This window comes from Martes martes, assembly GCF_963455335.1.
Source record: "Martes martes genome assembly, chromosome: X".
In the NCBI taxonomy this organism is placed as follows: Eukaryota; Metazoa; Chordata; class Mammalia; order Carnivora; family Mustelidae; genus Martes; species Martes martes.
Genome location: NC_137897.1, coordinates 118,340,185 through 118,353,714, shown reverse-complemented (window position 1 = coordinate 118,353,714; position 13,530 = coordinate 118,340,185). Strand labels below are relative to the sequence as shown.

Below are 13,530 nucleotides of genomic sequence, written 5' to 3'. Positions count from 1 at the left end.
ACAGGCTGACAGCATGAATGGTCTGTGATTCCAAGTTACAAACTTTCCCTTGCGGGGAAATGTGAGCTCGGACCTGTTACCCCTTCTGAACACGGCTAAGCCTTGAGGTGATTCCCTCTCAAACCTGCTTCTCTTCAGGGGCTCTGTCTTACTGAAAAACTCTGCTACCCCTCCAATGTCCCAAGTGAGAGAACAATAGACTCATTCTCAACACCTCCTTCTTCCTCATGCCCCCCCCACATCCAGCCCTCTAGCAAGTCCCAGCAATCCTAAATCTCTCCTGAATCCAACTCTTTTATCTACCCCCATTACCACCACTTTTGGACAAGCCTTCCACATCACACCTAGATAGAGTCCCACAGCCACCCCCCATCCCAGCTTCCCCGATGGCCGAGCAACGCTGTGTGTCCATAAATCCATTTCATTTTCTTCCTGGGCACACAGAACGACTGCAGTTCAGTTGGAAACCATGGAATGTGGGTGACAAGGATGGAAGCTTCCAGGCCTTATCGTAAAGCCTATTCTTCAGTGACATGGAGGTCACGGCTTGAAAACGGTGGCACCACGAATGGAAGGAGCCGGGATCCCTGAGTCACAGTTTGGAAGGCTGCCAGCCAAGTATCTGATTGGAACTGTAATGTCAGTGAGATGTAAACCTTTTATTGTGTTAAGTCACAATATTCAGAATCGTGTTAACTGAGGGTTGCTCTCTGCCCCTCTCCTCCCCTCCCCTCCCCGCTCTCCCTTACTCTCATACTCTCCCCCTCTAAAAAAAAAAGAGAGAGAGAGAGAGAGAATTGAGGGTTGCTCTTTGTAGCAGCTGACTTACCCTAACACTACATCATCCACTCTTGCCCCTTCTGGTGTCTTCTATTCTCCTCACAGATGCCAGTATAATTTAGCTACAAAACACATCTGAGCATATCACCATCTACTACTCCGGAAACACGAAGAGATGAAAATGCTTAAGTGCCTGCCTTGACCTTAGGAAAGTTCAGAATTGTAAAGATGGCCTTCAAGTTCTACCCAAGTTGAACTTTCCCCTGATCTGTCCCTATTCATTCATTCATTCATTCATTCATTCATTCATCCATTTATTTATTCAGTGAATGCATATTGAGCACCAACTATATGTCTATAGCTATACTAGGTCTGGGAATGGAGTAGAGGCAAGAGAGGAAAAAAGACAATCATTTGGGAAGCTATCATATTTGCCCAGAAAAAAAAAAAGATAGTGAGGACCTGAGCTACAGCATATCTCTAGGCTCTAACTCCAGCTCTGATGGCACTTAGCAGACAAATCCAACCATGGTGTCTGAATTGGAGATTTTTCTGGAGGGATATTGATGAGCAAAACCCTGAAAACCCAAGTTCTAGCCTAGCACAAAAAGGTTAATAGGAGAATTTGAAGACAGATATTTATTTACAATGGACAGCATGAATGAGGGGAGGGGTAGATCCAAGATATTTTAAGAAGTACACTTTGCAGGATTTGGGAACTGACTATGGAGAGTGAGTAAAGGCACCTTGGGTAGAGTTCCAGATGGCAGGTTGTGGTGAAAAACAGATCCGGGCAGAGATGATGAGCTTATGCCAATACCACAATGTGTTGATGACTATAGCTTTGTAGTAAGTTTTGAAATCAAGAATTCTGAATCCTCCACCTTTGTTCTTCTTTCCCGAGATTGTTCTGGCTATTCTGGGTCCCTTGAGTCTCTGTACGAAATTTACAATCATTTTGTCAATTTCTACAAAGAAGCTAGCTGAGATTCTGATTGCAATTACAATGAATTTATAGACCAGTTCTGGGAGTATTGCTATGTGATCAATCTTGTCTTCCAACTCATGAACACAGGATGTTTTTCCATTTATTTAGGTTTTTAATGTCTTTCAACAATGTGTCATATTTTTCCCCATATTTGTCCTTCTTTTGTTAAACTTATTACTATTTTATTTTGATGCTATTGTAAATGGAATTGTTGAATTTTGTTCTCAAGTTGTTCATTGCTAATGTGTAGAAATACAACACATTTTTGTATACTGACCTTGTATCCTGCCATTTTACTCACTCATTCATTTCTTCTCTTTTATATGGAAATCCCTTAGGATTAACCATACAGAAGATCATGTCATTTGTGAAGATATAGCTTTAGTCCTTCATATTTAGTTTGGATGCGTTTGTTTTTTTCTTGCCCAATTGACCCAGCTAGAACTTTTAGTACAACGATAAATACCACTGGCACAACTGGGTATCCCTTGTCTTGTTCCTGAACTTGGTGGGGGGAAAGCTTTCAGTCTTCCTCTGAGTGTATTAGCTATGGGTTTTCCTAAGTGCTCTTTATCAGGCTGAGCAAGTTTCCGTCTATTCCCAGTTGTCTGAGTATTTTGGTTTGTTGTGTTTTTTTTTTTTTTTAATTATGAAAGGGTGTTGGATTTTATCAAATACTTTTTATGTAACTATTGATGTGGGGGCTTTTTTTTTTTAGTTTATTGATTTTGTATCCCTGTTTCTTTTTTTTTTAAAGATTTTATTTATTTATTTGACAGAGAGAGATCACAAGTAGGCAGAGGGGCAGGCAGAGAGGGGAGTGGGGCTCGATCCCTGGACCTTGAGATCACGACCTGAGCCCAAGGCCGAGGCTTAACCCACTGAGCCACCTAGGCGCCCCTCCCCATTTCTTTTTTAAGCTAAAATCTCAGGAGGAGGCTCAAGATAAAAAGAACAGAGTGAGGGGATGCTCTGGTTGAAGCAAGAAGAGAAGCCTGGGGCCAGCCATTCCATCCCAAGGAGCCCTGGGTCCACGGGAAACTAAGCCAGGGTCCGAAGAAGAGCAAGCGGCCCCCACAGCTCTCATCTAAAGCGCCTTGTGGGGCCTGGCTCGGTCAGCCAGTGAGGCCCTGACCCCCAGCCTCAGGAGGCCCTGGCTGGCAGGCTGGGCTGATTGCAAGTACCCAGCCACTCTGTCAACGGGCAGGGCAGCTCATTAGCATCCTGCTAATTGCAGATTTACCCTGGCGTAGGGTTCCAGGGCCGACTCCCCCACTACCCCTCTGGCTGAAGGGTTGATCTGGGGGCTTTGGAATCCTTCACACTTGCCCTTTTTGACAGGATCCCTCCATTAAACAGTTCAGATCTGTGGTTACAGCAAAGCTTGTACTTCTAGAACCTTGATTATAATCAACCCAAAACACAGAGGTTCAGTATCTCGAACAGATTGCAGACAGCCCACTGATTACTTTTTGGGAAGACTGATTAAGAAACTTTATTACAGAAAATGAATGCATCCAATGCCCCCAAATACATTTGTGACAAGAACAGACACACAGGAGACACAGACAATAATCGCTACATCACAGCCTTGTTCTTTCCAAAGGATAAAACACCATTCAAAAATGGGGTGAGGGGGTTGGGAGAGAGGTGGTTAGAGAAAGCAGGTACTGTCCTTTTGATTAAAAAAAAAAAAAAGTAACAGGTTGGCATTACGAGATCACATATTCCGGGCCCGGAAATCAAGTTGAGCCGAAGCCTTAGGTGGTGACACCATGCCACTTGTAACGTCTCAGAGAAGCTACAGAGCATCATTCCATTAAGAGGAGCAGCCTTGTGCTGGGGTGAAAATGTGGGGCCAAGCAGCCTTAACTGGAATTTCTTTAGAACTCTGTCCCCATAGTCAAAGATCACGTAAGCAGCTCCCCCACTGGTGTAGCACAAAAAAGCAGGCATGAAAGAGTTACAACCAGACAGACACCACTTAGCAAGTCTGCTCTCCTTTGGGACTACAAGTGGAGCTTCTCTTCCGTATTCAATGAGGCTGACCAGTTCCCTAGTCCTAGCCCGCCACGTTGCATGCTGGGCAGCAGCTGGAGGAAAGTGACAAGGGTATGGCTGAAGCAGAGGGGCAATCCTGGAACAAGTGCCTCTGGGCAAACCTCAGGACCAAGGGTTTTCAAATCAGTGGTCGTTTTGTAGAAGAGCTTGAAAAACACAGGACAAGCAGTTCTGATGTGAAAAGGAATGGCTATGAATACCGATTAGAGATTGGGCCGGCGACCATGACCGTGACATACCCACCCAGGACCTGACAGGGTGGGGAGGACACAGCCTTGCACAGACATGCAATTTTGCAAATAGTGAATTTTAAGAAAAAACTTTCTCCTGAGTAAGGAAACTAAAACATGTCCGAGGGCTTCACAGCCTCAAACACACACGGCAGGGTATAATGCCGGGCAGTGGGGACACCGGCCCACAACACGGTGCCCTTCCTTACTGCCGACAGATAAGATGATCACCCCTCACAAGGATTTTTAATGCCACCATGTGCCACTGTGGCCATCACATCACCCCCTTCCCCAATTGGGACAAAATGGGACATCATCCAGCAACGTGAAATAACCACTGAAACGTGAACCAAACTTCTTCCAGTTCAACAACATTGAACCACCAACCTACGGTTGCAATCGATGAGCTCAAATTGTGGGCAGGCCATACTACTTTTCAGAGGATGCATGTAAATGCTTAGAAACAATCGATCCCCATCAGCCTGTACAGGTGGCCCAAGATGCAGCCACAACAGGAACCCCGGTCATCGTCCTTGGGGTGTTGGGTTTCTTGAAGCAGTAGGAAAGCAAACGGTACCTGTTCTCAACCCCACCACCCTTCCCCTCCCTGGGGTCCAGAAGGACAGAAGCAGCAGCTCAAGACACCTCCTCCAGTGCTGAGCAGAAGCAGTGACACCTCCGCCACATGTACCTGGGGCATAGGCGACGAAAAGGGAAAAAGCAAGCCTGAAGGTGTGATATACCATATCCCTTAAGACATTTTTGCTGTTTAGCAGTGAATCTGGCCCCTTGGCATTGGTGGGGAGGGCGGGCGGTTGCAGGAGGCAAAAAATAAAAAAAAAAATAAAATAAACCTACATAGTAGTCAGCCTCAATCCTAACCGCCCCCCTCTCTGCACCTCCTTGCCTGGGTCAAGTTATCCTGGCTTGTCCATCCTAATGCCACTCAGACACAAACAAAATCACGCAGTACCTTCGAGTTGCCTCTTCCGCTGTATCCTAAGCGAGCTGGCCACATTAAGAGAAGATACCAGATGTGCAGGGAGGCTAGTCGCCAAATACAATGGAGTGGGTTGTTTGTTAGCTAAGACTGCTGTGACTCAGAAACTTAGACTGTTATAATAGAGAACAGTTTTAAAAATGTAATACTGTTTATTTAACTTCAAAAACATTTCAGCATTCTAAACATACAAAAAAATAACAGAACGTTGCAAATCGTGTTTAGTACAGAAGGTTCTTGAACTTTCATTGATGCAGTCGCTCTTTTGCTTTGCTGACAATGAAGAGTTCCACAGTTTGTTTAAAAACAAACAGTTTAAAACTACCGCACTTAACTAAAAAGGATCCAAACACTTCTCATGCCAGCTGACCCCCCCCTTCTCCACAGCTACGAATGGCAGCAGAATGCTAGGTCACTATATACAGAAACAAGACAACCTGAAGCTAAATGGATGCCCACTGCAGTGTCCACAGGTCCAGCCTCACAGTGCACGCCCTGAGCTACGGCCCCTCCAAAAGGCATCTTCCCCACAGCCTCAACGCCAAGCAAGGAGCATCAAGAGTTTGTCTCGGTTGTTTTGTTCTTTTTTACAAACTATAGATATGTACAGTTGATAACTCAGGATTTCTAGCCAATAACCATATAGTTAACACCACCTTACAAATCAAAAAAAAGAAAATGCCAGGAACATCTTTAAATGCCTTGTCACACCAACAGCAAAGTGCACAGAGTGAGGAGAACACGAGAGCCTTTTCATTTTAAAAATGTTTGGAAATATGTACAACTTTGATACAGTTTCAGGGTGCTCTGGACACCCATGGCCACTTCATGTAAACCACTGACAATTTCTAGAGCACTTTGAGAAACTACAATATGACCATGACCCAATTGTGTGATTAAACCTAACGAGGGCAACAGACACGCCTCGAATAAGAGGGGTGTCAATGTCAATGGCGGCGCTCCCTACTCTAAGGTATTCACAAGGAGACAGAGCAACAGTTTTTTTTTATTCATCCTCCTCCTCCTCCTCCTCCTCCTCCTCTTCCTCCTCCTCGTCTTCTTCATCTTCCTCTTCCACCTTTTTCCGGGCAACCTTGGCGGGACCCTTCGCGCCATCAAACTTTCCTTTAGACTTATAGTCGGCGACATCCTGGAAGGAATGGGGACACATTCCAAATGAACAGACAAGCTCTCCTGCAGCTGTTCTAGCAAAGGCTAGAAACATGCTGTCCCTACCTCAGAACTGAAAACAACCGAGTAAGACAGGGCTGCTATTTGAAGTCTTTGTTTCGACACACACAAATCTGGTTCTTGGCCGCCGGAATTTCAAAGTTAAGGGGTGTTTAATAGGACTATCAAACTCTCTGCCCAGGGCAACCCACACGTTAGCAAACTTTTCAAGCCTGCCTGCGATCGTCCCAAAGACAAAATTCTACAGAGAAGCCTGAACACCAGCAGTTGCGGCCGACCTTGCTGGAAGATGGCCCTGGCACGCTAGGCTCCCTCCTCAGCTCAGCAAAGCAGCCTCACACCCCCAGCCCACCCAGACCCAGGGTGGCTGGCGGCTCGCCCGTGCAGCCTGGTGTAGCCCGGGCACAGCCGGGCCCATCTCACCTTCTCGTACTTCTCCTTCAGCTTCGCTGCCTTATTGTTGTAAGGCTGCTTCTCACCGTCACTTAAGTTATTCCACATCTCGCCCAGCTTCTTTGCCACATCTCCAATGGAGATACCAGGGTTTGTAGATTTGATCTTGGGGCGGAATTCTGAACAGAACAGGAAGAATCCAGACCTTCGAGGAGAGAACCGTATAAATTAGAGGCGAGCCTGCGAAACTACGAGCTTAAGCCAAAATCCCCTGTTCCTCACCTACTTCCTTCCTACCACTAGGACTGCTCCCTAAAGTGGAGAAATGTGTGATACTATACACAATGTTACAAAGTTGTAGGTCCTACAAAGTTTAAGATGCTGCAGAAATACATTGTATTTTCTCGGTCTCTCAGTTACTGGAGAAGCGGGAGAAAACACACCTAAGGACCCTGACAGCCAGAACTCGGGTGCGTCCCTCCCAACGGAAAGGCCGCAAGCAACCGCCGCAAGCACGCGGCTCACCAGTTACCTCAGCCTGCACATCGCACTTCCTGGCACAGCACCTTAAAGCTCCACATACAGAAGGCGTGGCAGGGTTATCTTGACACTTTTAGGCAACATGTCCTCTTAAAAACCCTTCAAGTAGAAGGAAAGCTCTTAACTGTTACCCTGAACCCTACAGTCACTTACGGTGGCCTTTTGGGGGCGTTAGGGTCCTTCTTCTTCTTGCCTCCCTTAGCTGGTCCATAATCCTTCATTTCCCGGTCGTAGCGCACTTTGTCTGCCTTTGCCATTTCATCGAACTTAGATTTCTCCTTCCCAGACATAGTCTGCAAAGAACAGGACCTGTTAAGTTCCTCGGTGCAGTGAGCAGGACTTAAACCCTTGTCCAGATTTAAAAAAGAAAAAAAAAAAGAAAGCACACGCACAATTCTAAAGGCAGGCAAGAGGACCCCAGGAGCGAGAGAAGAGCCACCTGGGGCTACTCAGAAGGTGAGGAGCCCCATGTGTGAACTCCAACCAAGGCTGGCTTGAAGGACACGAAAGAAAAGTACCTTCCACCTCTCAGAGCACTTCTTGGAAAATTCTGCAAAATTGACAGGGACCTCTGGGTTTTTCTTCTTGTGTTCCTCTCTGCATGTCTGCACAAAGAAGGCATAAGCAGACATCTTGCCCTTTGGTTTCTTGGGATCACCTTTAGCCATCCTGACTGTGATGGATGAAGGGAGAGAGACAAAGAAAAACAAATACAATGACTAGAACACACCTTCAACATACACCAAAGGCAGGGCAACATCCAAATTAAGGTCACCGTTAGGAAGCAGCCCCCCTGCCCACACCATGCCTGATGCCACTGGCAGTTGAAGACAGAGTGGGGAGGAAATCAGCTTCACTGTCGCTTGTCATTTAACTTTTGACCAGCATGAAGCGCGCTGGTTTGCGAGTTACTTCTCAGAGAGTGAGAGCGATCAAGTTCTCCAAATGGAACCGACCCAACTGGGGTGGCTCAGCGCTACATTCCGATTCAGAGCTACTACGTTTTGGAAAGTACAACCACAGAGTGGAAAGGGCGCACGGAGGACACATTTGTAAGGGTGCAGGCGGATGACAGAAGCTTGAGACCCATGAGTTAAGGCTAGCTGTCAACTGTTTTAACTGCTCCGTTACAGACACAAAAATCCTGTCACTGCTGCTAAACACAAGATCAAAGCGGGAGAACTGTAAATAGGGAACATTTCAAATTTCACTATTGTTGATGCATTCTGGCTTCTAAAAATGGCTTTTGTGAGAAAGGTGATCTGGCAAGTGAGCAGCTATCCCTGTACTATGAGTTCGAATCTGCCACTTTGTCATTATCTGAAGGGGGAGGGGATGCCAAAAAGGCTAGTCTTGCTCATCTGTAAAGCGGAACGCGTGTCCAGCTAGGAATACTTTCTCCAAAGTTTCCAAATAAAAATGCAGCTGTGGCGTGTCATCGTCCCTGTCCCACCCCCCAGCTTCCCGCCATCTTTTCCTTTTCCCACACCCAAGGTCATCATGTAAAACTAAAGCGCTCCCCTTTGCAGTGGCCGACTGAGGGGCTGCGTTAGGGCCCCGCAGTAGCTGCGCGGGTGGGGCGGGACGGGCGCAGGGGAGCCCGGGGCTGGCAGCGGGCAGTCTGGCCGGGCCCCGTGCTGGGTCACCCGGACACCCATAATTCACCTTCCATTTTGTCAAAAGCTTCCTGATGAAAGAAACTGCCCCTGAAATCCCCCGCTGCCACCCTCGGGGGGCGCGCGGGGCCGGGGGCGGCGGTGGCAGTGGCGCGCCGAGGGCGCGGAGCCCGGCCGGCAGCGGCAGCGGCGACGGTGGCGCCCGCCGAGCCTCCGAGCCCCGCTCGCTAAAATGGCTGATCCGCGCGCGGCCGGCGCGGGCGGCGGCGGCGGCGAACAAAGCGGTCCCGGCCCCGCCACCGCCGCCCGCCGCCGCCGCCCGCGACGGCCCCCACCCCACCCCGCCCCGCCCCGCCCGGGCCGCCCGGGGGCGCGGGGCGGCGGGGGCCGCGGGCCGGACCCCCCCCCGCCCGCCGGCGCGGGGCGCACTCCTTGGGATAACAAAGGCGCCCGTGCAGCCATGACGCTCGGCCGCGCCGGGGCCCGCGGCGGCGCCCCCGGCCCTCCACGCCGCCAGTCCCGGGCCGCGGGCGCCGGGGCCGAGGCCGGAGTCCGCCCGGGCGCCCCGCCCGCTCGTCCTAACCTCGCCGGGAGCCCGGCACCGCACCAGCTATGGTAGCAGCGGTCGAGGCGGCGGCGGCGGCGGCGGCCGGCGGGCAGGCGGGCAGGAGACGAGCGGGGGGCGGCCGGCCCGCGCACCCACTCTCCCCCCGCCGGCCGCCGGGCGCTCCCGCGACGGCCATGTTAATGCAGAAGCAGCAGTGCAGCCCGCGGGCCCGCGCGGCGGCGGGTCGAGCCCGGGAGCGAAGTTTGCCCGCGCCGCAGCCCCCAGCGGGCACCGGCCGCCCGCCCCTCGCCGAGTCCGTCCCGGGCCGGGAAGCACCCGGCCCCCTTCCCAGTGCCGCCGCCGCCCCACGCCGGGACTCGCGCCGCCGGAGCCCGCAGCCCGCAGCCGCCTCTGGGCTCGCGCCGCCGCCGCCGTCGCCACCGCCGCCGCCGCCGCAGCTACCCCAACATCTGGCCTCTGGGGGCCTCGGCCCCTCGGCCGCTGCCATGGGGGGGCGGGGGCAGGGCGGCGGCCGAGGGCGGCTCCCCGAACGGGGCTCAGCCCCGACTGCGGGAAGCTGAGGATGAAGCATTGAAAAGTTGCAACACCTGAATTGCTTCTTCCTTCCCGGCCACCTAGCAAGAGGGAAGGAGAAGGGGCGGGAAGGGCGCAGGGACGACAGGCAGGGGGAGGCGGCAACGGAGAGCGCTCGCGGCGGCGCGGGCCGGAAAGTTCTGCGGGCGCTGCGGCGGCGGCGGCGGCGGCGGGAGCGGGCGGTGCGAAACGTACCTGTATTGTTCGCTAGTCTGGGCAGCGCAGGGCACGACGCGCGGCTCAGCGCTCCCCAACCTCGCGCTAGCTGCCTCCACGAGAGCCGCCTGATTGGCCAGCGGGCTCCGCCGTTTAAAACAGCCTCCTCGCCCGGCCATTGGCCGCGAGCCTCATGCATATTAAACAGGCGCGGGCGCCTATTGGGCGCGGCCTCTGGGATCATTCATTCAAACAGAACAACCCGCCGGCGCTGGCTGCCGAGGCAAAACAGAGCGATAATAATATTCTCGCTTTCCCACACACCCCCACCCCTCCCCGAACCGAGCTAGGATCTCAAAGGACTTTGGAGAGGTGGCCCCGCCATTCCCGGCGGCCGCGGCCTCCGGCGTGGAAGACGAGTTCGAGCCCAGCTGCGCTGACCTCTCTGCTGCCGCCGCGACACGGCCTGGGTGTCCCTGAAGCCTGCCCCGGCCCTTGCTCCCTGGTCTCCAGGCAGCCCCTCAAACCGGAAAAACCTCCAGGGACCGGCCGGCGAGGGTCCACGGTCCTCCACCTCTACCCAGTTCCGGCGCAGCCCCGCGGCAGGGGCCCGGCCGCAGCTCGCTAGCTCCTCAATGCGGGTGAAAGACAGCGGTTCGCTCGCCGAGACCTCGGAGTTTAGGCGCTTGGGCCCTGTTGCCCCGCCCGAAGGGGACCTGACTCTGCTCCTGCGGATCGCGCTCCGCTAGACTCTGTGCACTAATTGCCAGAAATTCGATTTGCGCTTGCATTTGCTGAAAGGGCAAGGTAGGCGGGTTAAGAAGGAAAACGGAGTTTGGCAAAAAGCAGAAAAATTGTGAAACATTGTAGTTTTGTGGGCAGGGAATCCCTCCTCTTAACTGCCTCAGTTCAGGTCCGCATTCCCTCTGCTCTCCTGACACACACCCTGGTGAAGAATAAAAGTTCTTGTTATGAATGAATGGGCTTTGACTTGGCCTTGGCTTTGCCACTGGCTGGTGATACGGCCTTAAGCAAGTCACTTCTGGGGGGCAGGGGTTCAAGGCAGTGGTTTTCAAAACGTCGAGGGAGGTAGTGTCTCCTCTAAGGGATGTTTGCAAGTGCCCCATGACTGGGAGTCCTTGCTGGAATTTTATAAGGGAAGGGGATGGCCAGGGATGCTAAATGTTCTGCATTGCATACGGCAGTCACGCACAAGGAAGTAATTTCCCACTCCAAATGCTAGTATCAGCCTTGTTGGGAAATATAAGGGCCCTTCCCGCTTTGAGGCACCACAAGCTTCCTGGAAAGAATGGAAGAAAAAGGAAGGATGACAAAAGGGGGCACATTTTAGGGACTGAAATTTGGAGAAAATAATGGAAGAAGCATCATGACTTTTTCTATAGGAAGTTCCCTTTCTAAAGCACTTTAAGGACCAAGATATCCAGCTACTTATAATTCCCATATTTAGAAAAGAGACCCACCAGATGAGTTTTCCAAATGCTGTTTCCAGAAACCGTGGCTAAGTTTGAAGAGTGCAATGGAACCGACCTCACAAGGCACCTTCCTCCCTACCCCACCCAGCTCTTGCCAACTCCTCTGAGCCTCCTGGGAACCTGAACCCCTCCAGCTTGCACTGCTAGGCTTCCATCATCAGGGGTCCAACTGAGACCGAAGGGCAAGGTAGTTCTGCTTTTGCCAAAAGCTGACAAGTACGCGGTCACTTCCCCATGTCCCCAGTTTAAAAACTCTCAGGAATGCAAACATCTTAAGGCCACCTGGTCCAATACTCTGCACTGTTGGAACTAGCTAAATGGTTGCCTACCTTCTGCTTGCATACCTCCACTCACAGGGAGCTCACCACCTCCCTTTTGGGTGGTCTCTTCCATCCCAGGTAATCTCTGTTCACCACTCTGCACGCAGTACAGTTCCTTACCCTTCAGGAATTCATGGCAGGCCGGGTCTCTCCTCCAGGCAAACAGCTCCAGCTTCTTCCACAATGAGGTTCTTGGGGTCTGACCTGCCCAGGCTGTTCCTTTCTCCCCTGTCTCTGCCCTTCCCAGAGGGGAGCAGGATCTCCACATATGATCTGACCTGTATCTCCCCTCTGCCAGAGTACCCTATCCTCTCAATGTTGTCAGGCCTTTCTAGGCCCAAGATGCGAGTTGGGGTCTCGGGTGGGACAGGGGTCTCCTTCTGGTCCATCCACTGCCTGGCGTCCTGGCCACACTGGGAAGCTGCACTTAGCAGTTGGCAGGCACCAAGGGGGTGGACCACACTGTCAACCTTCAGAGCCCAGAAGGCGCTACTTGGGGGGACCCTGGGTGGATGGTGAGGTTCACATTTACAAGCACAGGCAACTCACAAGCAGCACATGTATACACACTCACACCTGGGCACATCGAGGGCATTCCCAAAGATAGCAGCTTGAAGGCCAAACCAGGGAAGTAAGAGCATCCCCCATGTAGAAGAGACTGTATAGTAAGTGATGTCCAGACACCACCCTCCCTCAAGACCCATCCTTGCCACCCTCACCCCCACACCCCCAGCCCACCCACCCCCACCCCCGCCACAGCCCCGCTGACCTCAGCCCCGTTGACCTCCTATCACTGCATACGTACTTCGCAGGATGAAAGGTTTGCGCGTATTCTTCAGAGGAAGGCTTTCCACCTCAGCTTCTGCGAACGCCTCTCCTTCCATCAGGCTGAAGCGCTTGTCCTCAAGCTGAAACCTATGGTCTCTGCCATCACAACCTCACGGAACGTGATTATGACATGGCTGAGCGAGTCAGAGATCTGAAGACAGTTGCCATGGTTCCCTGTTCCTTCCCCCACCCCAGCAAATGCCCATATCGCCCCAACTCTCCTTGCCCTCTTCAGGTCCAATCTCCCCAGTTTCTCCATCTGTCCCTCACAAGCCTTAGTTGGGAGGCTCCTCACAGTACCGCCCGTCCGTGGCAGCGCGCCTGAACACAGGCTGTGGCCTAGCAGGCTCCTACTTCAGCAGAAACTCATAACTCAGTTTCACGTTCAGAAAGGGGGTGAGGTGACACGACGGTAGGGCTAGGAGGCAGCGGCGAGGTTGTGGCTTTGGGCTCTGTCACTGACTTTGGGTGGCCTCGGCTGTGTCACCTCACCTCTCCCAGCCTCAGTGTCCTCTAACAAAGGTAGTTTGACCCACCTGTCCACCCAGCCGCTGTGCAATCTGCTTGCGAGGGAGGCGATGCTGGTCAGATGCCTCTGAATGTGGTCTGCTTGTCACCAGTAAAAGGCCACCCGGGGAGAGCTAAAGACCAGTCTGGAAGGTGAAAAAAATGACAGAAAGTCGGGTGCCTAGGCATGGCCTAAACTCAGGGGCCCCAAGGCAGCCGGCCTTCACTGCAGCAAAGCCCAGGGCCCCATGGCTTGGGGGTAGCTCCAACCGGTCAAGGTGACGGA

The 13,530-nt window shown here is 52.2% G+C and overlaps 1 protein-coding gene across 2 annotated transcripts; it reads right to left on the bottom strand.

The window, feature by feature from the left end:
• Positions 1 to 5,178: 5,178 nt before the first annotated feature.
• Positions 5,179 to 10,220, bottom strand: HMGB3 (high mobility group box 3). Of its 2 annotated transcripts, none has more exons than XM_080795310.1 (5): positions 10,136 to 10,220; positions 7,702 to 7,856; positions 7,337 to 7,476; positions 6,674 to 6,848; positions 5,179 to 6,209 (listed from the first exon to the last, which is right to left on the bottom strand). In XM_080795310.1, the coding sequence occupies exons 2-5, from the start codon at positions 7,849 to 7,851 to the stop codon at positions 6,066 to 6,068; spliced, it is 609 nt and encodes a 202-aa protein (XP_080651436.1). In that variant the 5' UTR covers positions 7,852 to 7,856; positions 10,136 to 10,220; the 3' UTR covers positions 5,179 to 6,065. The 2 variants fall into 2 exon arrangements, with proteins under 2 accessions (XP_080651436.1, XP_080651437.1); XM_080795311.1 differs by having other exon boundaries at positions 5,196 to 6,209; positions 9,955 to 10,154.
• Between the last annotated feature and the right edge of the window lie 3,310 nt (positions 10,221 to 13,530).

Bases quoted from the DNA above. Each gene is read 5' to 3' on its own strand.
- HMGB3 (XM_080795310.1), bottom strand. From the start codon at position 7,851: ATGGCTAAAGGTGATCCCAAGAAACCAAAGGGCAAGATGTCTGCTTAT. The intron at 7,477-7,701 runs GTACTTTTCTTT...TGTTCTTTGCAG, and splicing joins AGTGCTCTGAGAGGTGGAAG to ACTATGTCTGGGAAGGAGAA. The intron at 6,210-6,673 runs GTGAGATGGGCC...CATTCCTTCCAG, and splicing joins TGAAGGAGAAGTACGAGAAG to GATGTCGCCGACTATAAGTC.